The sequence below is a fragment of the Lissotriton vulgaris genome, unplaced genomic scaffold (assembly GCF_964263255.1).
Source record: "Lissotriton vulgaris unplaced genomic scaffold, aLisVul1.2 SCAFFOLD_1201, whole genome shotgun sequence".
Taxonomy (NCBI): domain Eukaryota; kingdom Metazoa; phylum Chordata; class Amphibia; order Caudata; family Salamandridae; genus Lissotriton; species Lissotriton vulgaris.
In genome coordinates this window covers 160,404-186,854 of record NW_028254650.1, presented here as the reverse complement: position 1 = coordinate 186,854, position 26,451 = coordinate 160,404, and the positions used below count along the sequence as shown (strand labels likewise).

The window sequence follows — 26,451 nt, the reverse complement described above, 5'->3', positions numbered from 1 at the left end:
ATTTGACTTGGAAGGATAAATCAAGGATCCTTATAAAAATTAAATTCTTCAAAATAAATTAATAATTATAAATGAACACAATTCATCGAAATACAAAAGGAATACATAAGATAACAAACACAAACACAAAAGGTGTATAGGAAAATAGAGTTTATCAAGTGGTAAAGCAATTGGTTAATATAACTGTATGATCAGAATAGCTTTACTGGATCATTTCAAACAACAATTCCTAAATGTGTTTTGTACATAATTAATTGTCAATATGTTTTTGTATATTTGGCAGTTTGTGTAACTTTGCCAAATATGAATAACGGCAACATCCTTTGGTGTTCTTTTAATAATATGAACTTGATGCATATGCACTGTATGAGATTAATGTTTTCTCTACTAGCTCATGATGTTACCACAGCTCCATAGTGGTTAATGAAACATATGTGATTGCGATGATAAGATAAGTCGTGTAAATATTGTGAATATTAGTATTGGTCAATGCAAAGTAACGAATTCTGCATACATGATTTGTCTATGGTTCAATGTCTTTTGTAAATATATTGTCTTTTGATGTAGTTTGTTTTTTCTACCAGTGTAATGTTTGTTTGGTCACAAAGGTGTTATAGATAAAATGCTTAAATTGGAAGTATTGTTGTGTAACTGCCAGCATTTATGTTTCAGATTACACCTGGTTATTATACAGTTTCCAATTGACATCAGTCTTGAACATGGTCTCACAAAGTTCTCTCTAGGAGACCGAAACATCGACTTTCGCCTTATCCATATTTTATGTTACGCATTTTTTACTTTGGATAGGTGCAGTTAGTTTCTGTTGAGTTACTTATTAACATATTGTTGATATACCGGCAGACCTAATTAATTTGGATTCATCATATATATCTGTATATAAATCCAATTGCTTTACCACTTGATAAACTCTATTTTCCTATACACCTTTTGTGTTTGTGTTTGTTATCTTATGTATTCCTTTTGTATTTCGATGAATTGTGTTCATTTATAATTATTAATTTATGTTGATGAATTTAATTTCTATAAGGATCATTGATTTATCCTTCCAAGTCAAATCTTAAATATCAATTGATGTTTAAACGAATTCCCTTGAAGGCACCTATACCCTTCTAACCATTTCAATCTTTATTTCGGCCGATTTGACCATCAAAGATATACAATAAGAACACATTTGAAACATTATAAAACCATCGAAGATAAACAACAAATACATATTGTACAATGTAAAATCGTTCCACCCTAAGAATTAAGTACTACTCGAGTGAAAACAGATAAAAGACCATACATTTAAAATTGTTTAAACTAAAAATTAGGTGGGAACCTGCGACTTTAGAATACGGGTGCGAGTATGCCAGACATTTACAAGAAATGTAGCCAATGCAAACACAGTTGGACCCGAAACGAAACATCAGTTTTTAAAATTCTATACATAGGGAGATACTCCCTACAACCAAAGTTTCTAATGAGTGGTAGGAGCCAATATTTCCTGGCGGCCTTGTAAGTTGGACAAAACAAGACCACATGTAAATCGCTTTCCTCAGCACAGGTGCATGCCGGGCATTGCCTGGTAGAGGGCGGTGTTGACCAGGAGCTAGTATAGGATCGCAAAGGCAATGTGCCATATCTCCATTGGAGAAATAGCTTCCTGGCCTGCACGGGGGACATAGAGTCCAGGACCCTCTCCAGCCTATATGAATCCTTGCATTGCGTAAATGCAGATGTTAATGACCCCTCACCCTGGCAGTCCAAGGCCATAGCTAATTTTTGCTCATGGTAAGCATTGGCCAAAGCTTTTCGTGGGATCTTTAGTGAGGCACTAGCTGGATCGAGCCACAGATCGGGGAGCCCCAGTCCCACACAGGACTTTTGTATATATTTTATCCATGGGATCTGTAAAGCTTTGGGGTGGGGAGAAACTCCCTCAGTTCCGCCCTGTAAGTAGAAAGTTCTTCACTACTCCATAGCCTTCGCCAGAAGACTATGGGTCTGAGACCTAGTTCATCTGCTATTGGTCTCAGTCCCAGATCCATCCTCAAAGGGAGGAGCGGAGTGCTGGACGGGAGTGCAACTATCTGTCTAATGAAATTATTCTCGGTTATAGACAGACTGCGGGAGGATGTATAACCCCACAGTTCCGCCCCAAACATAATGGCACCCCTGGCCTGTGCCTTGTAGATCTGAATAAGCGGCCCCAGCGGACTATATGTGGAACTTTTCATCCGAGCAATGCCCCCCGTGGTCTGCACTAATTTAAGATTGGCCCTAGTCTGGTGTGTTCCCCAGGACATGGTTTCATTCAACGTTACACCAAGGTATTCAAAGGTGGAGACTCTCTCTAGACGTGATGATCCCAGTAGGGGGTTCGGGCGTGATCTTTGGGTTGGGTTCAGGACCATAAACGTAGTTTTTGCAGCATTGATTTCCAACCCCCTATCAGCGCAGAAGGCCACAAAAGAATCAAGGATCCTCTGTATCCCCATGGGGGTTTTGGACAGCAGCAGGGTGTCATCTGCAAACATGATTGCAGGCACCCTGCTGCCGCTCAACCTTGGGGCGTCAGTGTATTCAGTGCCGTTGAGATGGGCGATTACCCCGTTGACAAAGAGGCAAGAACAGGGTCGGTGCCAATACACAACCCTGTCTAACCCCCCTGTCAACGGGGAATCTGTCCGTCAGTTCCCCAAGTTTCCCGCACTCGACCCGGGCATAGTTATTATGATGCAGTCTCTGTAAAATTATCAGGATATCCGGGGGGGACCCCCATCTCGGCCAGAACACTCCAAAGTTTCCCTCTGGGCACCAGGTCGAAGGCGGCCCTCAGATCCACAAATATTGTGTATAAGCTGCCACCTTCGAATATCGCTACCCTCCAGTAGATGATGTTGAGACGAAAAACCTGGTCCACTGTAGAGACTCCCTTCCTGAAGCCCGCCTGATACGCACTAAGGGCGCCCGTCTCTTCCGCCCAGTCCTGAAGCCGGTTCAACAGTATCCTGCCAAACAGCTTCTGTGACACATCAATTAAGCTGATCGGTCTGTAATTGGCTTAGAGCAGAGGCGAGCCCTTTTTAAATATAGGAACCACCTCTGTCCCCAGCCAGGTACTCGGGATTTCCATGCCGTGCAGAACTCCATTGAACACAGCAGTAAGGTAGGGGGCCCAAACAACGGGCTCCTACTTATACAGGTCCCCTGGGAGGCCATCCAGCCCTGGCGCCTTTCCCGATGCCAGTCCTGCTATTGCTGCCTTAACCTCCCCCACTGTTATCAAATCCCCGTCATACTCAGCCAATCCATTACCTATGTCCTTCATGGTTTCTCCCAGCTCAGAACTATAGAGAGACTTGAAGTGTGCCTGCCACACCCCTGCTGCAATGTTTGGCTCTATTGCCGAGTGGAGGCTCCCCGTCCCCCATTTACTACTCTCCAAAACGTTCGGTGGTCTCTTGTTGCGAGGGAACTAGTGAGCTCCTCCCATTGGTTCTCCTCCCATTCAATTTTAGCATGGGCGACTAATTTTTTTTATGCCCGTCTACTTTCTCGTAGCTTCTCTCCACCTAGTCCCTCCTTGATGCTTCTGAGAAGTTCTCCCTTTGCCTTCCTACAGGCTGTATTGTACCATGAGGATTTGTGTTGCTGCCCCCTCCTCGAATTCTGTCCCTTACTAAAGAGCTCAGAGGCCGCTCCCTTTGTGAGGTCCTCGTGAGCCTGATATAGTTCATCATGGGAATCTTTATTGCCCACCCCGTTCGCTAGATCTCCCACTTTTTCCAAGATAGGGATAAGTCCTGCGTAGAGCCTCGGGAGTTTCACTTGGCTCGTGGCTAGTTTTTCCCACCTGATTCTTCTCCTATTGTTACCCAGTAGAAGTTCAGGTTTGTTCTCCTCCTTAGTTGTTATAGAGGCTTGTAGACCGGGGTGGATGAGATCGAGTTCAAGGGCGTTATGTTCACTATCTAGTCTCTCAGTGACCCTATTCCAGGATAGATGACCAATTCACTATCTGTACAAGGGCGTAGTCCAAGCGGGACTCTCTTCCCACTCTGTTATACGTAGTTTTACTTGGTACATCTGACTTGATACGCCCATTGCAGGCTCTAATTCCATGCTTTAGGGTGAGGGCAGTAATCTGCAGTGCTACAGGTGTCCAAGCTTTCGGGGGAGGTGCTACTACAGAAGGCACTGACCACCTGGACTCTTCTCCCATGGGGAATCCCTCTAAGAGACCAGCCAGCGGCTCAAAATGAGAATTTAGATCCCCTCCCACTACATAGGGTATATCTCTTGGCATTTCAGATAAATAAACTGAAAGCTCATCTATGGTGGAAGATTCTCTCGAAACTCCCACTGGCCTGGAGTAGATGTTTATCAAGGCAAGTTTCGCTAGGTTCGGCCATACCAATAGAAACACTAGGATGCCATCTGATGGCACCAGTAAGCGTGAAGCCTGGCAACCTAGGTGGGATGCCACCCAGGTTGTGAGTCCTCCTGAAGGGCGGCCCTTGCCCTCCCACCTAGCCGGGATGGAAAATGACAGGTAGCCCTGGTGCTTATGTTCTTCCCTAGACCAAGTCTCCTGAAACATGCAAACATCCCCAGACTCAATATATGTTACCCAGTCTTGAGTGTCCAGCTTATTAGCTAGGCCGGCCACATTCCACCAGATTAGTCTCAGATGCGCCGGAACAACAGCGGGGGGAATTGGAGAGGTAGAAGTGAGGGGGGAGCCAATGCCAGATGCTACACCAATTACTACATCAGGACCATTGTCAACGGTAAGTCCAGTTGGATCAGAAGGTTCACTGGGAACGTTATCCGAGGTCACAGGATTAAAGTCAGGGTTTGAGGACAGTCAATCAACCCCATCCAGTCCACTCAGACAATTAAAACGATTGTAGACCAAAAAGGGTGTTTCCGGAGGTCGGTAGATTGGACGTGCAGCATATCCCCTATATCTGGGTCTCCGTTCGACCCTTGTCCAATTACCTTGTGGCAAATCATGGTGCATACGAGTAGGGGGAAAGAAGAAAGAGACTGGCAGAGTCTGTATGGTAGAATCCAGTGATCTATTTGACCCAGCGCAAATATGTAATACTGTCCCAGGGTCTCGGAAAGTCACCATAATGCAGTCCCCTGTTATTGTTTTTCTCGTCTTCCCCAACCATGGTACCCTTCTCACCATGATGATCTCGTTGTTGAGATGGGCTGGGAGAGGTCTATTCCAATTCAGCCATTTGATGATTTTCCTCTTGAGTGATTGGAAGTTCTCACTTTCGCCCATTTCGAGAGGGGGAGCACCCGCCAAGACCACCATAAGGCTATTAGCCTCCGGCGGCAAGTCGGGTCTCCGTGGTCTGGGAGCGGGCTTGCCAGGGAGTAGAGGAGCAATACTAGCATTAGGTGGGACCCCAGGATTTATACCAGGGGCTAAACTGTGGGAAGCTGGGCCTACTGACTGTGGAGGTAAGGTGTTAGAATTGTTAAATGAGTTTGAAACTGGATCGGCCATGGGTGGCTGCAAAAGGGGGACGGCAACGGCACCCAAGGGGGGTCCCGCGTTGGTAGGAGGGTTTTGAATGTTGAGGAAGGTTCCTATTGGTGGATTAGACTCAGTGGTTCTACTCTGTTTGCTGGCCGAGGTTTTCAGGCTGGTTAGGGTTGCCTCTAAGATGGTGAGCCTGATCTCTACTTTCTTCAAACTCTCGCTAATGGGCAGCAGGAGTGATCTAAGTAGAAATTCTATGTTCCCCAGAGAAGTGACAGGGGGTGATATATTAAGTGGGTTGTCCCCGTGGTCGCTGGTGGAAGCAGCGGTAATGGTATTAGTACCCTTAGGAGGAATAGCATTGTGCACATTGACTATGGACCTGTCAGACGTAGGTACGGACTTGTGTATTTTTCCAAAGTCGGAATGGGGGATCTTAGTCTTCCCCTGCCCACCCCTCAACTTCCTTCTGCGCTTGTTTGGTGGTGGGCCATGCACCTCTGCCACAACGATTTGCTTTGGCTTATTTTTCCTGTTTTTAACTACGGGGGCGTTTGGGTGACTAAATCGACAGCCATACTGCTGGAAATTGGGAGTAGGATGATGTCCATGGTCTGTTCAGGGAATAAGCCGGGGTTGGAAATGCTATCCCGTAATAATAGGGGGACGCCTTCTTGGGATAGTGGATCCTGGCTACCATTGAGGGGACCTTCCTCTTGAGAGATAGGATAGGGAATTATGTCACTAAGGGGCCTATTTTTCATATGTTCAATAGAGCGGCGGCGCTCTGCCCTACGCTTCTCCAAGGAGCTTTCCTTTCCCCCGTCACCCTTTGCCGATTTGAAGTAATTGTCCAGAGTCCCGGTGTTACCTCCCCCCACCTTCACTGGAGTTCCACCTGGGGCCGGTGAGGGCATGTCCAGAACCTACATCACAATCCAACTAGGATCAAAAAAGTACAGGCGAAAGAGAGTGGGCCCAGCCCAGCCTCCTTAGGCCCCTGACGGCCCGCCCTTTGCCCGGGCTTAGCCCCGGGCGCTCCCGCGCGCTTCCGCGCAGCGGTGACCACTATCGCTTATGTAGACCTAGGGCGGGGGCGTTGCCGTCAGGGAGAGCAGCCTCAGGTGTGGCGAGCAGGGACTCCTGGGAAGTTGAGTCCCTGCTGTACTGCTCGCAGCCCTGTGGGTTCCTGAAGTCGATGTTACTCTCACTATCCTCGCAGCCCCAAAGTCCCTGATGATGCAGCGGGACCCGCGAAGCGGGTCCTGCAAGTCGTGGGCGAGGGTCCTAGTGAAAATCCAGCTCCCAGCGATAGCAGTCCAAACACAGCTTTGCAATCCTCGTGAAATGATTCCCGCAGTCAGGTTCCACCAACGGGCTTTTGAAGGGGCGGGGGCGCTGCCGTCAGGAAGAGCAGCCTCAGGTGTGGCGAGCAGGGACTCCTGGGAAGTTGAGTCCCTGCTGTACTGCTCGCAGCCCTGCGGGTTCCAGAAGTCGATGTTACTCTCGCTATCCTCGCAGCCCCAAAGTCCCTGATGATGCAGCTGGACCCGCGAAGTGGGTCCTGCAAGTCGTGGGCGAGGGTCCTAGTGAAAATCCAGCTCCCAGCGATAGCAGTCCAAACACAGCTTTGCAATCCTCGTGAAATGATTCCCGCAGTCAGGTTCCACCAACGGGGTTTTGAAGGGGCGGGGCGCTGCCGTCAGGGAGAGCAGCCTCAGGTGTGGCGAGCAGGGACTCCTGGGAAGTTGAGTCCCTGCTGTACTGCTCGGAGCCCTGCGGGTTCCTGAAGTCGATGTTACTCTCGCTATCCTCGCAGCCCCAAAGTCCCTGATGATGCAGCGGGACCCGCAAAGCGGGTCCCGCAAGTCGTGGGCGAGGGTCCTAGTGAAAATCCAGCTCCCAGCGATAGCAGTCCAAACACAGCTTTGCAATCCTCGTAAAATGGTACGCATTATATGTTATGAGTGCCTCATATGTACAGTTCGTGAATTCAGTCTAATGTCCGTCGTCCATTGTTGACGCCTTAATGTTAATCCTTCTAACCAATTACCCAAGCCCTCAAGGGTATTTTGGGTGCTCACTGTTCGAATCTCTAACGTTAAGATGCCAGACTTTTAAGACTCGGTGAGCCGAATGCTTGGGGGGCACAGGTGCTATAAGAGGAGGCTCGGTAAGGGCACTAATAGGAGTGGAGGATGTAAGCACGAAGTTACTGCAAGGACACTGAAAGGGGCCGCAAAGCAGGTCAAAAGGGGAATGCTCACAGTGCGAGGACAACTGCCGGATACTGAGTAGCTCTTCCCTTGTATACAGACCACCGACAGGCGTGAAAGGTACAGAGTCAAAGGCCCCTGGCGCCTCCTTAGCGCTGACGGGCGCAGACGGGCAGGACTCTGGCATGACTCCAGCGTGGGTCCGGCTTGTCTGCAAAACGCGTCTGCTACGCGGAGAGAGGTCGTCCCCTTTTATACTCAACTAGAGCGCGTCAGAGCGCTTAACACCCCCAATATGGCCACTGTGGAAACTACGTCTCCTCGGGACCGATCACTCAGCGTCTATACTCAGCTGAGAGTGGCCCGAGTGGTGGAAGAGGGAGGAGGGATGTCTGGCGGGTAAAACGCTTCGAAAATCAAGCTGTATTGCCAAACACGAAGTTATATACAAACGCTTATTAAATCAAGCAGAATACAGTTTTTACATTAAAAATGCTCGAGTAAAGTTTGTAGGGAAAGGACCTCCCGGCTTCCTCCTCAAGAGGGTGAAAAATTGCACAGCTAGATCAGGCGCAGGGGACAGGTAAATCCTTTTTATACTCAACTAGAGCGCGTCAGAGCGCTTAACACCCCCAATATGGCCGCTGTGGAAACTACGTCTCCTCTGGACCGATCTCTCAGCGTCTATACTCAGCTGAGAGTGGCCCGAGTGGTAGAAGAGGGAGGAGGGATGTCTGGCGGGTAAAACGCTTCGAAAACCAAGCTGTATTGCCAAACACGAAGTAAAATACAAACGCTTATTAAATCAAGCAGAATACAGTTTTTACATTAAAAATGCTCGAGTAAAGTTTGTAGGGAAAGGAGCTCCAGGCTTCCGCCTCAAGAGGATGAAAAATTGCACAGCTAGATCAGGCGCAGGGGACAGGGAAACCCCTTTTATACTCAACTAGAGCATGTCAGAGCGCTTAACACCCCCAATATGGCAGCTGTGGAAAATATGTCTCCTCGGGACCGATCTCTCAGTGTCTATACTCAGCTGAGAGTGGCCCGAGTGGTGGAAGAGGGAGGAGGGATGTCTGGCGGGTAAAACGCTTCGAAAATCCAGCTGTATTGACAAACACAAAGTAAAATACAAACGCTTATTAAATCAAGCAGAATACAGTTTTTACATTAAAAATGCTCAAGTAAAGTTTTAGGGAAAGGACCTCCCGGCTTCCGCCTCAAGAGGGTGAAAAATTGCACAGCTAGATCAGGCGCAGGGGACTATCCCCTGGCTTCGCTCGATGATCAGGCTATTAATCTTTTTCCAGAACTGTTCGCTATTGTTTGTTTTGGCATCGTGTAGAAGTTTTTCCCAAAAGGCCTCGTCAGCATCTTTTTTTAATTGCCATATTAGTTTCCTGCGGTTACCTTTTAACTGTCTCAGCGCTTGACAGGCGGTAGGATCTGTTTTTACTCTTTGCAGAGTGTTGTTAGTCTGCGTCTTCAGTCTTTTTAGCCGGATATCATTTCTGAAATTGTAATGGCTCTTATGTTTCACGGCATTGCCCTTTCCATCTGGCTTTATATATCTGTTTCTTTCAGCTATGTCTCTCAGATTTTTTATAAATGCCTCCCAGTAATTAGGTTTGGGGGTGCAGATTGTGCCTCATCTAGAGCTTGTTTCGCTTGCAATAGGAGGTTTTGAGTGTCATTGTTTTTCCGCTTTTTTCGTCTTTCGTTTGTTGGGAAGTCCAAGCCTAGTTTGCTAGCGCCTGGAGGGCTTGGTATTGCTGGTGCTTCTATCGTAGTTTCCTGGGGGAGGTGATCGCTGTGGTCCATCGTGCAGATGTGAAAATCTCTTACCCTTTGATACAGGCTGCGAGAGAAAAATGTGAAATCGATTGTGGAGCTTGCCGTTGTGCTGTGAAATGTTGCAGATTGTGGTAGGTTGCCTAGAAATCTGCTGTTAAGTGCCCTGAAGCCCAGCTCTTCTAATTTGACCAACAGGCTCCTGGCTGTTTTCGTGCTTCTGCCTCCCAAGGTGCTGTCTTGATGATTTGTCCCAGGCAAACGGATCCTCCTTGTCTGTGTTTTCAGGCACCAAAGTGCTGAGCATATTTAGATTAAAGTCCCCTGTGAGGATTATGCTGTTCATTTTCTCAGTTTTTATTAATTTTACAAGTTCTTCCTTCAGCTGTGTGGTCCCTTGATTTTCTCCCTAGGATGCAAATAGAGGTTTATTAGGGTTATGTCCTCTTTTTTGTTCTGCTCGTGGAATGACAGTCGCAGTGCTTGCATTGCATTTGGGGGAGCTAGCTTGTAAGCCAATGGTACTGCTTCAGCAATCGATTGTATCGCACTATATATGGCAAGACCTCCTTTCTTGTGGCCAAACGGTGAGCTCTGTGTAGATGATAGAAAATTCAGGTTGTATCCCGACAGCGCTGTAGGAAAGTCGGACCAGGTTTCTTGCAGTGATATGATGGCAAATCTTTGCAGGTAGATGTTTAAATCTGCGTCAGAGAACTTTGTTGTTTTTGCATTGCTTTGTCATAGGTTTGTCTCTTTCGCATTTAGAGTCCTTGAAAGCCAGCTCCAATTATACGAGGGGAGACTGTCGATGACCAATGTTCTCTTGTTGGACTGTTCTTGATGGACTAAGTTCTCGGGGGGTTTTCTTCGTGCCCCTCTTAGAACTGTATTCTGATATGGTTGTTCATTTGTTTTTATCCTTTGTTGGCTGACGAATAATAAAGGATCTGGGTATCTTGGTTTAAAGAAAGGCTGTAATTTTATTCCCCAGGAGTCGAACTTTGCTTTTACTTTTAATAGTCTCTCCGGGAATTCTGCTGTGGCCCATACTGTTTTTGTTGATTCTACTTCAAGGAGTCCTGGGGGTTCTATTAATTCTACTGATTCCAAATCACTAGATGATATGTTTTTGATGCTATCTATGGTTTTCAGTAGCCGTAAGATGTTCCCCCTGTTTAGGATGTCTATTGGGCCCCTTGATTGATACTCCGGGTGGAACATTATTGAGGTCATACCGGTTTGCCCCCTATCCTGTGTCCAACTGTTATTAATATTGTTGATTGGATCTTCCCCTCGGCCGTGATTTTCCTCGATTCCTACTGCGTATCGCTTATCGATCATTTTACTGCTTTTTGTCAGTTTTTGTCTGGGGGTACTTGCTGTAGTTGTTGCGCCCAGTTGAGGGCTTGCTCGAGGTTGTATATCTTCCTTTATCTGGGGAGGATTTTTGATATGACCTCGATCTTGGGATAGGATTCTTTTGAGGTTTTCCCTATCTGTTGAGTTTATAGGTTCTTGTGTGTTATGCCCCCTATCCGTTGGGTTTCTAGCTTCTTGTGGGTTATGCCCCCTTTCAGTATCGTCTCTTATGGCATTCTGCCTTGCTTGTGGTGAATAGGGTGTTGCTTTCTCGCTTTTTTTGGGGGGGGGGGGTTATTGTAGGCCTTCTTTCTGGTGACGGATTTTTTTCAGGTTTTTTTTCCCCTATTCGATTTTTATTTTCTGGGGTAATGCACTCAGAGTCTGATGCATCTCTCGTCTCAGTCAGCCTGTCTTGTGATATATTAGCTGTCACTTTCTCACTAGTAGAGCCCTTGCACCATGCTATTACCGCTATTGTTTTCTTTTGATTTCTTCCCTTCCTTTTCTGTTTTCTTCCCATTTTTCCTTGTTGATAATTGTGTCAACGCTCTGTCTATTTGGCAGGTTTTTTCAGGTTGCTCTATGCTCTCTGTTGGAGGAGTTTGGGGTCCTTCATGTTGTTGTCTATTATTAGCCGGTGCGTTCTTTTTGTTTACTTTTTCCCTGGACGGGGGCAGGTCTAAGATTGTCTTTAGTTTCTCCTGGGTTGGATGCAGTGATCAGACTTGCATGGGCAATGCCGTTTCGTATCTTTTATCGACGGGGTTGCTAGGACTGTTGTTTTTTACAGCGTCCCTGATGTCAGAGAGGAGGTTATCCATTGCTGTTAGTAATGTTGCCAGTTTGTCCACAATTGTAATGCAAGAGCAGTTAGATTGTATTAATTGAGTCTCGGCTTGCGCCCTTTTTACCATGCCGTTCAGCTCTGCTAGCTTACTGTCAATATTAGCAATGAATATTGACAAGGAGTTGAGGACAGAGAGTTGTAGGTCCATCTTATCAGACTGGTATTGGATGGCATTTACCGATAGTTGCATTGTGTGCAGAAGGGATGCCCAGATGCCTTCCTTTGCCTTTGGTGTTTCCTTCCCCAGGTTTTCGCTGATGATCTCTTCTGGCAAATCCCTCTTCGAAGCCGCGGGGTAAGATGCTACCAGTTCTTCCCACTCTTCCGGGGTGAAGTACGAGGTTTCAAAGTCTGTTATCCTTGGTGATGTAAGTGCTGTGTTAGATTGTATGTTAGATACAGAAGATTGGCTTGGAGGTTCTGTTTCAGTCGGTTTTGGGGCGCGCCCTTGCTCGGCGCCCTCCTCTTGCTTCTCAGGTTTATCAAGTTTCCCGCATTGTGGGTCGTTAGATTGAAATGAGTGCTGACCCTAGACTCTTACTTCCTGTATAGTTAAGGTGTTTGATTGCCCAGCTACGTCTGAGTCTGCCCTTGTTGTAGGTTCTCTCGTGTCCCTGGGTTCATGCCTTGCTAGCCTGTCCACTGGCGTTGTCACTGTGTGTTTGCAGGTTGTTATTTCTTTTTATGTTGTTGAATCAGCGTACTGCATGAGTTCGCTCTTCTGCATGTCATCCTGCAAGGATAAGTCCTGGGGCTCCCGGTTTACTGCCCTGTCTGGTCCGCCATGTCCCTCATAGCTTCCCAGTGAGCGAGCCTTGCCCTCTCTTCTTAGTTACTGAGCATTCGAGGTATTCCTCCTCAATACGATTGTGGTGATTGTTGTGTCTTGTTATGCTTGTGGAGGTTGTGGAACTTCTCTCCCTGCTGTTAATGAGAAGTTATGGTTTGGAGTCACACTTTGGTCCACTGTTGTGTATTCCTCCGTGTGGGCTTGCTCGATTCCATTTATGGTCGTTTTTGTACTTGGGTCTGCCCGCTCCTGTCTTTGTCCCTGGGCCTGTGCTGGTTGATCCCCCGGAGGTCCCTTATTCGCTTCTCCTCTGGTTGCCGATGCACCCACCTCTGCGCTTTGTTCCCTTTTTTGGGGGTCAGCTTGGTTCTTTTCCTCCTTCGCCAGTAGTTCTTGCTTTGAGCGGGGTTTCCTGGTTGCTTTGATTGGTTGGAGTGGTGTTGGTAGATCACTTGTGTTGGCACTATTTAGATAGAGGGCCGTGCTGGGGTCTCTGATAAATAAGAATTTTGTGTACATTTTTGGTTGAAAGCCCGGTTTGCTCCCTGAGGGGCTGTATGAGCACTCACACCCTTTAGTGTCTCCATGGCTAATGTGCAGGGGGGAAATCAGGGAGAGTTCTCCTTCCTCATCTCCATTCTTTCCCTTATCCTTCCTGTTTCCTTCGTTACAAACATCCATTAGATCCCTTTTGGGGTTCTTCTTTGCTTTCCTCAGTCTTTTAGGGGGGTTCGTCGGTGCCGTATAGTTCCTTGGCTTCCCAGACCTCATTTCGCAATTTTCCTTTCTTTGATCTTTTTTATATCCTTTATCTCCTTTTTCTCCTTCCTCTCCGTTGCTTTTGGAGTTACCTTGGAGTTAATAGGAGTTTTTATTTGCTTATCTATACTACTGGGTTACTGGACTACCAGTAGGTCCTGCAGGTAGCACCGATCACACACCTACTCCTGCACTGGGTTTGACTCCTGCATCGCAGCGCAGCACAGCCTTTCCCTGTGTTCACTAGTCCATGGAGCAGCGGTGCGTGACGAGACACTCTGGGAGAGGCTCTGCGAGACACACAGCCGCCCGCTTGTAGCCGGCTCGTGGCCCGTTACTAGCTACCACTGCCGCTTTCTTGAACCCCAAACTTTTTGTGTGACCCCCGCAGCCTAGCTCTCCAGCCCCTGTCTCCCTTTTTTCTGTGAGGAGAGGGTAGCAAGGGTGGGGGTTGCAGGGAGGGGAGGGGGGGATTGGTTCTCGATTTTAGGCTTGTTTCTTTGGGCTGGTTTTTAAGTTGCAGGCAGGGCCGGCAAAAAAAAGCGCAGAAAAGGACAGAATCGCGCTCTCTCCGGCTTTCCTACTCACCAGCTTGCAGCACGATCTAGCTCGATGCAGTGATGCAGTGAGGTGGGGCAAAGCGGGGCTGCGGCCGCACGGCAGGCAACCGCAGACAGACTCACCCCCTGGCCCTCCCGCTCTCACCGCGCGCTGCTCTTGCTGCTCTTGCTGCTCCTCCTCGCACTCCTCGCACTCCGGAGCACAAGAGCCGTCGGACATCAGGTGCCTGATGTCAGGTGCCGGGTGCCGGGTGCCGCTCTGGTTCGGGGCTCGGGGTTGAGGCTCGTCTTCCTCGTCTCTTCGCGTCTCGGCTCAAGCTTTGGTCACCTGCCTCGCCTCAACCGGCCATTCGTTCTTGCACCTTCCTCCCTGTTAGATACTGCTCGACACTGCTCAGTAGCGCCCTCTGCTCATCACAAGTGAGCACGATCTATGGATCATGGTAGCTAGCTGACAGCCCGAGGATTGCCCAACTCGCACTTCACAGTTTTGTGCAGGGTTTCTGTTCCACACAGGACCCAGTATTGTATGTTTCCGACCTGTGCCAGTAGTTTCTTACCTCTTCAGTCTCGTGGGAGGGTTCCCCAATTCTCTCTGGCAAACTGGCCGTTCCCTTCGTTGCGCAGCGATATTGCAGTGCTGCGCCGCCGTCCGGGCTCCTCACTCAGTGGAAGCAATTCAGCAACAGTTACTCTTTTCGGTTCGCCGAGGTCTCCCCCGGTGACTCCGCTCGGCCACAGCTCTTCGCCTGTAGCCTCAACCCCAGCAGGGCATCCAGTTTGCTGGGCTACTCGCTCCTGCTCAGTTTCCCAATCTCCGCAATCGGTGCTGTTTTGTGAGGGAGGTCAGGCCGGTCTCACTACTCCTTTCGCCGCCGCTCCTCAATGCCTGTTCGACTCGGCTCAATCTCGCCGCAGGTGGGTCCCAGACCCTGTTGGTGCTAGATTCATGTCCCCAGCAGCAGTGCAGTGGCTCTCAATACAGGATAAACAACGGGGTTGGCGCGGAGCTCCGAGATCACGTGACCGTCTGGATGTATGACGTTACTCCGCATACCGTTACAACTACCTACCATTACAACGCGACCATTACAACGCATACCATTACAACGCATAGCGCTTTGGGGTGCTGGATAGTGGTAAGTATAATTTACTATTCTAACTCCAGTCCCCGTGGACCCTAGGGAAGGTGTTGGATAGTAAATTATACTTATTCCCTATCCTATAGCGCCCCCCAGTGCAATGCGTTGTAATGGTATGCGTTATAAAAGTCGCGTTGTAATGGTAGTGCGGAGTAACGAATGCGTTGTAACAGGTGCATACCGACCGTCTCCATCGGCTCCTTGGCCACGGCCCCCCCATGGCTGCTTGTCTCCATGCTTAAATAAATACACATATAAGGATTTATTTGCTCTTCATACTTTCAAATTCTGTATCATCTTCTGACTTTCTACAAACAGTCTTTTGCCCTTTCTTGTTAAATTCTGTGTAAGCACTTTTTTGCCTTTCTGGGTGATGTTAGTATTTTAGGCATCAAATCTTAAACGAAACATGACATGAGTAGTTGGAGGATGCACAGGATCTTTGGTGGTTCATGTGAAGCTCGATGAATAGTAAAACTTTATCCATTCAGTTTCTGCTCTCCCCCCACATTTAAGTGGGAATATTTTAGCTGCTCCATCAAAACGGATTTAAAAGTATTCACAATTAAAATGCTTCTGGGGGTCATGTTTATTTTTAATGTATGGGATAATTTTGAGTTAATATTGTAGTGCAATTTATTTTGTAAGTATGTGTGAAGAAACAACACCATCATTACCCTTTCCATGTTATTCAGGATAAAATATTTGTTGTGAAAGGCAGAGCAAGGTGTTCTGAAGAAATAGCAGACACTTTGTCAAATTTGCAGCAGGATGTCCATTTGACTTAGCTGATCTCCTGAACAGAAATGAGTGTATTATGTTCTTGAATTATGTTGGACAAATCTCAGATGGACTCTGAAAATTACTTGGACCATGCACACTTTGTAGGTCTCTCAATGTTGTATTCAAAATTAGGATTAGCTGAACTCTAAGTTCTAAAGATAAAAGGATGGTTCAAGTTATTTCCAAGAGCCTTCTATGTGGGCTCTTTTCATATTTCTACTGAAGATTCCTTTGAACTTATGCTTTTCCACAGTTGCAATTAAGCAATTTCTGAGAATTGTAATTTATGTATGATCAGCCCTTATATCCTGTAGGAGAAATATGATTGAATCGATATATTCTGTAATTTCATCTGGAAAGTGTGAAGGATGAGTATTTATGTTTTCATAGTTTCATGTGACCTGATTGAGGTATCCGTAACTTTTATCAGTTACCAGAGTGACTCAGACATTACATTTTATAGGTTTATTTTCTTTTACATTTCCTAAGCATGTTTTATTATCTACCAGTTTTAATTGTATCCTTATAATATTCATTTTTATAGCATTTATATTTTGAAATACAAACTGTTGTTCAATAAATTCCATTTTATTTTCTTGCAGATGTGTGACCTTTTGAAATTATAAAATCAAGTACGAGAGACCGGATTAATTAATTCAAATATATTGCAAGAAATGGCAGAAAATAATCCTGAGTTGAAGGATGGTTCTGATGAGATATTCCCTGTAGAAAGTACGTCTACAGCTGAGGATGCATGTAGAGTTGATCTGACGGAAGTCCAGAAAGAAGTGGCTTTGGCAACCATCCCAACATTAAGTGAGAAGGAGAAGTACCATGTTTTCATCAGCTGTAGTAGCTTGGATACTTCTTGGGTCCTTGACCTGGTTGGGAAACTGGAGGCCACTGGTCTAAAAGTGTGTTACCACGGACGGGACTTTGTCCCAGGGAAATTAATCACTGAGAATATGGCGGAGTCTATTGAGTGGAGCCAAAAAACACTGATGGTCTTGAGCCCTGACTTTGTACGTAGTGGCTGGTGCCTGTTTGAAGCCAATCTCTCTCTCCTCAAGGACTGCATGGAACGAAAGCCCATTGTTCCCATCATGCTGAAACCCTGCCACGTTCCTCTTCACCTGAACCACCTGACCTATATTGAGGCCAACGACTCCCAATTTTTCAGGAAACTGCTACAGGTACTGTGCACATCGAATCATCAGCTGAGACACTCCACCATGGTCCCTTACCAACCCAGTGCACTGTATAATGGAAAGACCCTGCTAACATTAAGTGCTATAAAAGAAGATATCCCAAAATGGCATACAGGGACTTTCAGCACTGCCCCTATTCCTGATCCGTTGAGAATGCTCATAGAAGACCCAATGATTTACCAAGCTGCGATTCAGGCAATCAATACCACTCCTTTCATAACGTTGTGCATTCAAAACATATTCTGCAGAGTTTTTCTCTTGGTGATAGTGGCAATTTTAACTTTCCTTTTAGTTTTTTGCATCGACCCCATTCCTTTTAATCCCCCATTTATCATAAGTATGCTTCTCTTGCTAATTGGTTTAATTCTTTTACCTGTTACATTTGTGAGTATCTGTTGTTGGGCAAAAGGGACTGAGGAGCATAATCATCTTGAGATGGCTCAAAGAACTGGACATGCCAATTATCTCCTGAGGGGCACCTTGGTTTTGATAGGCTGTGAATCTCGGGTGAAGCTTCATTTTGTCTACATCTGCCTTGAAGAATGCAACCAGACCTTTAGGGATACCTTCAGAAATGGACTTACATCAGCCGATGAGATGTTCAGGCGAGCCATTGTTTACTTCTCCTCAAATTATGCCGTCTGTGTGGCCAAAAAAATGTTTCCATTTTGTGAGGAGGTGCCAATACCGGGGCACCTAGACTATGGCATGTGCTTCTGTCAATATGTGTCACTGAGACTAAAGCAGGGGTGCTGGTATTAGATGGCAGGCAGGAGCAATAGTGGGAAATGTTTGAAGCACCCTCTGCCCTTTCACAAGCTAATCTGTTAGGTCAAAGAATTAAGGGCATTTGGGCTATGGCAAAGCACACTTGTTCCATAGTGGACACATAAGTAGAGTTCTAACCATTGGAGCTGAATGATTGGATTCTTTATTAGATATGGCAAGCACAGCCAATTGACTCATGGAGACAGAAGGCAGACTTGAGGAGCTAATTGACTGGAACCTGTGTTCTCTCTAGGGTATGGATTGTGGTAGCCATTTTGACTGTAGACTGTTCAAGCATTTTAGCCACATGCAAATCATGATAATCACAATCTATTCATATTATTTAATTCACTTGACAACATTAAATGATCATCAGCAATAAGTTATAATTCTGTATCACTCTTTTCCCTTACCTTCCAAATTTCATGAGCTTAGAAATTAGCCCAAAGCTAATTGTATGCGTATTTTTTAAACTATTTTTGTAATTGTCGTCTACGTTAGCCTCAGCATTCACCTTCAAAATTAAGCAGTGCTGAATGCAGGTCATAAACACATGACATGATGGAGTGGGGAGTAAAGTGCTCGCAAGGGATGTAATTACATATGTGAGAATGATTCAAAACAAACTACTCCACAGTTTACAGTTTTGTTATGAAAGTCACACTGTAAAAATGCATCAGGTTTTCTAAGCACATGAAATAGAATGCCCCTCTAATGAAAAACTTAATTTGCTATGCAGAAAGGGAGGGTTGTTTTGACTATAATCCTCAACTACTACATTTGAGAAGAGAGCTATCAACTGCTCAACGGAAGTGGTCTCAAATTAAAAATGGCGCCTTCGCCCATGCTCAATGCCAACGCTACTATCACCCTCCACAACAGCGGTATCATCCTAATCCAAGCCTCCAATATCAGCTTAATTAAGATGGACAATATCTTCCATATACTCAAAAACACGTCCTCAGCGAAACCCAATGACCCCTACACACTCCCTGCCATTACTCTGGTTCTATCCAGCCCTCCCCCCTCCACAGTGGGGATGGCCTCACTCTATTTAAATCATGCGTCGCCTTTAACTGACCGTAGAAAGGCTCTGTCCCCTGGTATCTTGTCCCAACCATCTAGAACCCCGAAAGCGAGAGACATTTCTGGTTCACTCTGCGCACAGCTCTCCAATCCGACCCCAACTGTTCCTCAATCTGAGAGTTTCCATAGTGACCCACTGTCATTGCTCTCAACAAAGGACATCCCTTCCCTCATCCCTCTCTCCACACTACCCTCTAGGCCAGTGACCCGGCATATGTCCTCCACGGACCATGATCGGACAAATCCAGTCAACCCTGTCTGGACCATACCTGAATCTACCTAACATCCCCTCCCGCCCCAGAAGATCGAAGGTCTACCTGGCGTCTACTGATATCAATGACCTACTCAACTCTTACTCGCCTATTATCTACACCAACACGATCTTTCCGGAGCAAATACAAACCATCAATTCTAACCCCAACAGAGAAGCCCCTCACAACCTTAGAACCATCAATAATGACAACCTCACGAGAGTGAACGTCACCCAGACTCCCCTCCCCTCTAATCTGGTATGACTTAAATGTAGGCTACTCAACAGCAGGTCAGCCAGTAAACATGCCTCCAATATCTTCAACCTCATCCAACATAAAGAGTTAGACATTATCATCCTCACTGAAACTTGGCTAAATCCCACCTCCACTCCTATCCTAGACCTCTTAGTACCTCCTACCCATGACATAATTCGCCTGGACAGAGTTTTGAAGTCAGGTGCAGGCCTAGCCTGTATTCACAGGAACATACTCTCTGTTTATCACTCAGAGTCCTCTACACCATCCTCCTGTGAATACCTTTGTCTCAGCATCTCTAGTAATAATCGGTCGGTGTGCAACTTCACCCTTTTTATCAGCCCCCTGGTGACAATCTCCCCTTCATTAAACAACTTATGGAAATTATCTCTGAGAATGTTGACTCGGCTACAGTGATTTCAACCTTCATTGGGCTAACCCCAAAGACCACACTGTATCCTGCTTTAAATCTTTCTTAGATGATCAAGAGCTGTCTCTGCATTGCGACCCGCCAACTCATATTAAAGGCGAAATTCTAGACCTCATCGTCGCCAAGGATCAATCCATCTCATTGGATACCATTACTCCTTGCGATTAGTCCGACCACCACTGCATCCTATTTTATATTAACAGAGAGGTTTCTATGGGGAAGGCCCAACCAACGAAATCAAAGATTTGGAATAGGGACCTCAGATCTATCAATTCTGATGAACTAGCAGCCCAATGTAAATCTGCCCTCTCCTTCAAATCAGACTTGGTTGAAGTTCAGTTACTCACTGACTTTTACAACTCTACCATCTCTTACATCATGGACGGCATTGCAGCACTCCCAAAAAAAAAAATGCTTCAACAAAAAAAAAAAAACCCTGGTTTAACGACCATTTAAACTCTGAACGCCACAACCTTAGGGCAGTTAAACGATCCTGGAAATCCAATCCCTCCTACTCGGACCAACTAAAACTTCTTAGAGATGTTAGGAGCTCCTACAACAAACTAATCAAGAACGCTAAGGCAGATTATTTTAGATACCAACTTGACCAGGCTGCTAACTGCCCAGAGAAACTCTTTGAACTGGTTAAACAGCAATAAGTGGTAGCTCAAAACAATCTGATTCTGGAGGTAGCCCACCCTCATGCGACAAACTGGCTGCTTTCTTCACAGAGAAAGCAAGTCTCATCAACATTGAACTCGCTTTTAAAAAGGCTCCACTGCCATCTTGGGGTCCCGCACCACCTCCGGACTTCTTTGAGAAGCTCAGCCTGAACAGCAAGAACAATGCATCATGGGGCATATTCACTGCCCTCAGTCAAAAAGACATCAACAATATTCTTCAGAGTATCAACCCATCTAATCATTTCAGCGAACCGCTGCCTCCTTCCATCTTCAAAGAAATCAAGAATATCCTCATCCCCACCTGAACAAGGATTGTAAACACCTCACTAACACAGGGCTCGATCCCAGAGTGCCTAAGAGCAGCTCAGGTATTACCCATATAAAAAAAAAACTAATGCTGATAGGGCCAACTTTAACAACTTCTGCCCTATATCCAACATCCCCACCCTAGCCAAACTCCTAGAAAAATACATCCAATCCCAAATCTGTGCGCACATAGAGAACTTCCAACTCTTAGACCAGCATCAATCTGGCTTTCGGATGGGGCATAGCACTGAATTGGCTCTCATTCAAGTCTTGGATGACATCTTAAAAATGCTCAACCAAAATGAATCCTGCCTCTTAATCCTCCTTGACCTTTCCTCCGCTTTCAACACGGTCAATCACGATAACATAATATCCATTCTGAAGAACAGGATGGGCTTCTCCGGTCATGTGCTACAAAGGTTCTCGTCTTTCCTCCACCACAGATCACGAGTCAAGGTGAACCACATTCTCTCCCAGCCCTCTCCAGTACTCATGGGTCCGCCTTATCTCCTATACTATTCAACTTGTTTTTGGAACCTTTAGCTAATGCACTAAAATCCACAAACGTTCTCTTCCACGTGTATACGGACAATACACAATTCTATTTGAAACTCCCGGACAACATGATCCTACTCAACTCTTTCCGAATGTCTACTCAAAACTGGTTAAGCGAGAACTACCTCCTGCTCAACACCTCCACAACTGAATTCCTTCTTATCTCTCCTCCGAACCACATCCCCAAGCCAGATTTTTGGTTGAATCACCTCACTGCCTTCAACTGCTCCCCCATCATTATAGACTCAGCTAAATCTCTTGGAATCACCCTGGACAAGCATCTGAACATGAAGACTCATATCGGCAATGTGTGTAAGGGAGCTAATCACCTGATGAGGACACTCAGAAACATCAAACCATTCTTTCCACAATCTGATTTCAAGCAGGTGGTCCAAGCGCTTGTGTTGCCAAGACTTGATTATGGCTATGATTAGTGCTATGCTCTGTGGAATCCCCAAATATACATTGGCTTCTCTAAGGGCTTCTCTGAATGCTGTGGCTAGGCTGGTTACAGGTACCAAAAGAAACGTGCACATATCCCAGTCCTGAAATCCCTTAAATGGTTGCCTTACGAAGCTTGAATTCAGCTAAAAATGGCTTGTCTGGTACACAAAGCCAACATTTCAAAACCCCCAGTTACCTAGCACAAAAACGTGAACTATGTAGGGGCGGTAGACCCTCAAGAAGTGCTAACTCTTTCCTCCTGAAACCACAAATCTATAGCAAAAGGAAAACCTGCCAACGAGCCTTCTCCGGCGCTGCCCCGAAGATCTGGAACTCTCTTCCACCAGCAGTACGCATAATCTCCACGGCTGGTTTCAAACTCGAAGCCAAAAGATTACTAATGAACAAGTTCTTACCTTAAATGGCTTATGATCATCCACTCGAAGTCTCTGATCCTACAACCGTTAGACCTTCATTTGATGCCACTCTTCTTTACCTCATCTTTTGCCAACTTCTCAGCCCGATGTGTATTAGTTGCTGTATTTTTTCCCCTTTGAACCCTTTACACTGTAATTATTCATGCTTATTTTGCTTTTTTTATGTTAATATTGCATTCGTTACCTTCCTTCCATCCTTTTGTAAAGCGCTCTGATATCCTTCGGGATTTTGTACGCACTATATAAAACTTTATAAATAAAGTGGAACCAGAATGTTGCTGTCAGAATGTTTTCTATCATAACTGTGACATCCTAAATATCAAGTAAAGAAATATTGCCCTATTGTAGTAAATCATAAAAATGTATACTCAGCGCAATAGTGAGACATGAAATATAGCCCAAATATTTGCTTTCTCCTGGCAACAAGCAGCACATCTGTTGAACTAATAAGAGGTCAGTCATTTGCCATTTTACTTTTTTATTGCATGTGCATTCCCAAAATCATGTTGGTTGCATAGAGATTGTAGGAAATCAGTGTTTTCTGTTTGGTTACCCTGATTTTTTACCTTTTGCTAGAACCTATAGTTTTTGTTGGCTTTGAAATCTGTGCACTTTACCTCTGCTAATCAGTAGTAAAGTGTCCTACTCCTTATTGTTATAGTTAATTTACCTATAATTTCCTAGTATATGGTACAAAGAATACACAGGGCCTGAAAGTACTCACTAGTGGACTGCAGCACCTAGTGTGCCATCCACTACTGTGGCAGTGCAATAGCAGCTTCAGGCTACCCATGTCAAATATATGTAACGTTGATAAAACTGCAATTCAACCTGTCAAAATAAATCCTTTTGATAAGTCAAAACCTCCCTTTTATATATATTTTAATATGCCTCGAGTGGGAGAGGGTCTCAGGTCCCTTGAGGGCGGTTGTGAGCTCATCCATGCCTGTAGATTGTCTGCTAGGTAACGACCTAAAGCAGTACTAATAAAAGGATGTTGAGCTCAGGTCTCACTTGGCGATGCTTGGGTTGCCCGAGTGGGCATACGTGTCCACTCGGTCAATGGCAGCCAGAGAGGGTGATCACGAGGACTTGGAGCCTGAAACAGTGGCCCAAGTCCCTGCCAAGAGAAAGGGCCAGGGGCACAGGAAATCGGCCCCTGAAGTTCCCACGGATCGGGAGGAGGCGGACTATCAGGGGGACCCCCCGGTGCATACAGGGGAGCAGGTAGCTGACCTGGGGGACATCTGTGAGCTGACCCATTGGCAGCAAGAAGGGGGTCCCACCAGGGAGGAGTTCTGCAAGGAGCAGAAGGAGTGCCCTTCTCTGGAGGGTTTGCAGTGACAGGCTGCAGACCAGGTAGCTGGTGATCAGTCTGGATCGCATTAGATCTACTGGGAGAATGATCGCTTGTACAGTGAGCCTAAGGTCGCTGAGCCTAGGTCAGCCCGTGTGCTGGTGGTACCCCAGCGCTTCAGGACCTTCCTACTGGGTCTGGCTCATGACGTGACTTTGGCAGGACATTTAGGGCAGGACAAGACTTTTGACAGGCTTATCACCCACTGCTGTCCCCAAATGCGAAGGTGGTCAGATGCACATTGCAGAGCTTGCCAAACTTGCCAGGCAAGTGCTAAGAGTGGGAGGACGGTCAAAGCTCCTCCAACCTTTTCTAGTGGTTGGAACACCCTTTGAAAGGGTAGGGATGGACACTGTAGGGCCACTGGATCCCAAGACATCCATGGGCAACAGGTACATCCTGGTCTTGGTGGACCATGCCACCCGGTAACTGGAGGCAATCCCTCTCCGGACAACAACGGCCCCAGTGGTGGGCCAGGTGTAAATGGGGATCTTTTCCCGAGTGAGGTTCCCTAGAGAGGTGGTTTCTGACAGGGGGACCAATTTCAGATCCAAGTATATGACATCCCTGTGCAAGCTCACTACCCCTTACCATCCACAAGGTAATGGTCTGGTGGAGAGATTCAACCAGACCCTGAAGGGAATGATTAAGGGTTTAACAGAACCCAAGAGGCGCAAGTGGGATGTCCTCTTGCCGTGCCTTCTCTTTGCATACAGGGACTCTTGGGTTCAGTCCCTTTGAGCTTCTGTATGGTCACCCTGTGAGAGGACCTCTGAGTTTGGTGAAGGAAGGCTGGGAGGCAGCTCCCAGGAAAGCTCCCCAGGGTATGTTTAGTTACATGCTGGCCTTCAGACACCAAGCTGTCCACTTCAGGAAACTCGCACAGGCGAACCTAGAAGCAAGCCTGGAAGAAATGAGGAAGTGGTATGACCAGAATGCCACTCTGGTCGAATTTCAACCTGGGCAAAAAGTGTGGGTCATGGCCCCAGTGGAACCTTGTGCCTTGCAGGATAAGTGGACTGGACCATTTGAGGTGGTGGAGCGCAAAAGTGATATCACCTACCTGGTGGATTTGCAGACTCCAAGGAATCCTTTGAGGGTCCTCCACGTGAACCGCCTCAAGCCCCACTTTGAGAGGTCCGAAGTGAGCATGCTTTTGGCGACAGATGATGGGGTGGAAGAGGAGGGTGAACCTCTCCCTGACCTGTCTACCAAGGAGCGCGATGGGTCAGTGGAAGGTGCGATCCTCTCCCCTACACTGACTCCAGAGCAGCAGAGTGACTGTCACCAGTTGTTGGGACAGTTTGCCCCACTGTTCTCCCTGACCCCAGGTGTTACTCACTAGTGTACCCATGACGTAGACACCAGTGACAACCCTCATGTGAAGCACAAGATTTGCAGGTTGACTGACAGGGTCAAGGCCAGCATTAAAGAAGAACTCTCTAAGATGTTGGCGTTAGGGGTCATCGAGCCTTCCAATAGTCCTTGGGCCAGCCCAGTGGTCTTGGTTCTAAGGCTGCTTCACCCGGTGCCACTACAGAACTGCGGTTTTGTGTGGACTACCGTGGGCTCAATGCCATCACCAGGACTGACGCACACCCCATCCCCAGAGCTGATGAGCTCATTGATCGGTTGGGAGCTGCCAAGTTCCTCAGCATGTTTGATTTGACGTCTGGGTACTGGCAGATTGCCTTAACCGGTAGGGCCAAGGAGAGGCCAGCATTTTCAACCACAGAAGGACTTTACCAGTTCCGGGGGATGTCCTTCGGGTTGAAGAATGCCCCTGCCGCCTTTCAGGGGTTGGTCAACCAGGTGTGGGCTGGGCTGGAGAATTTCAGTGCTGCCTACCTCGATGACATTGCAGTGTTCAGTTCCAGCTGGGTAGAACACTTGCAGCACCTCGGTTAAGTGTTGAAGGCGCTTCAGAGGGCAGGCCTCATGATCAAGGCCAGTAAGTACCAGATCGGGCACGGTTTGGTGGTGTACTTGGGACACCAGGTAGGAAGCAGCCAGGTGGCGCCCCTACAACCTAAGATTTACACCATTATGACTTGGGAGCCCCCCAAGACTCAGACAGAGGTGAGGGCCTTCTTAGGACTCACCGGGTACTACAGGAGGTTTGTTAAGGGGTATGGCACCATTGTTGCCCCCTTAACTGAGCTGACTTCCAGGAAGCAGCCCAAGAAGGTGATCTGGGCTGAGTCCTGCCAGAAGGCTTTTGATGCCCTGAAGGCCGCCATGTGCAAGGCACCCGTGCTCTAGGCACCCGCCTTCTCCAAGGAATTTGTCGTGCAGACTGACGCTTCAGAGCATGGAGTGAGAGCATTGCTCTCACAACTGAACGGAGAGGGCCTAGACCAGCATGTAGTCTTCCTTAGCTGGAGACTACTTCCCAGGGAACAGAGGTGGAGTGCCATAGAAAGGGAAGCTTTCGGTGTGGTCTGGGCACTGAAGAAGCTGAGACCATATCTGTTTGGGACTCACTTCCGGGTTCAGACAGACCACAGGCCCCTCACATGTTTGATGCAAATGAGCGGTGAGAATCCAAAACCGCTGAGGTGGTCCATTTCCCTACAGGGAATGGACTTTATTGTGGAACACCGTCCTGGCACAGAACACGCCAATGCAGGTGGTCTGTCCAGGTTCTTCCACCTTCGTGAAGTGAACTCCCAGGATGGTGGGTAGTTCTCCCTACTTTCAGCTGGAGGGGACATGTGTTAGGCATCTTTTGGCGTGTTTCCCCTGAGTTTTTGCCTTCTGATCTCCCGGTTTTGACTTTTTTTGCTGGCGTATTGTTTCTGCGCACTTTTCTCACTGCTGATCAGTGGTAAAGTGCAAGCGCTCCTGTGGTAAATTGTGTTATGGATTGGTGTTTCCATGATTGGATATTTGATTTACTTGTTAGTCCCTAG

General features: G+C 46.9%; 1 protein-coding gene across 4 annotated transcripts in view; it reads left to right on the top strand.

Moving 5' to 3' along the window:
- LOC147659476 (uncharacterized) overlaps positions 1-22,453 on the top strand; it is a 203,716-nt gene extending 181,263 nt beyond the window's left edge. For all 4 annotated transcript variants that reach the window (XM_086951725.1, XM_086951727.1, XM_086951726.1 and 1 more), the window contains one exon: positions 16,362-22,453. In XM_086951725.1, the coding sequence (XP_086807851.1) occupies positions 16,434-17,729 (1,296 nt within the window). In that variant the 5' untranslated portion in view covers positions 16,362-16,433 and the 3' untranslated portion in view covers positions 17,730-22,453. The remainder of the gene's footprint in view (positions 1-16,361) is intronic.
- Positions 22,454-26,451: the final 3,998 nt, after the last annotated feature.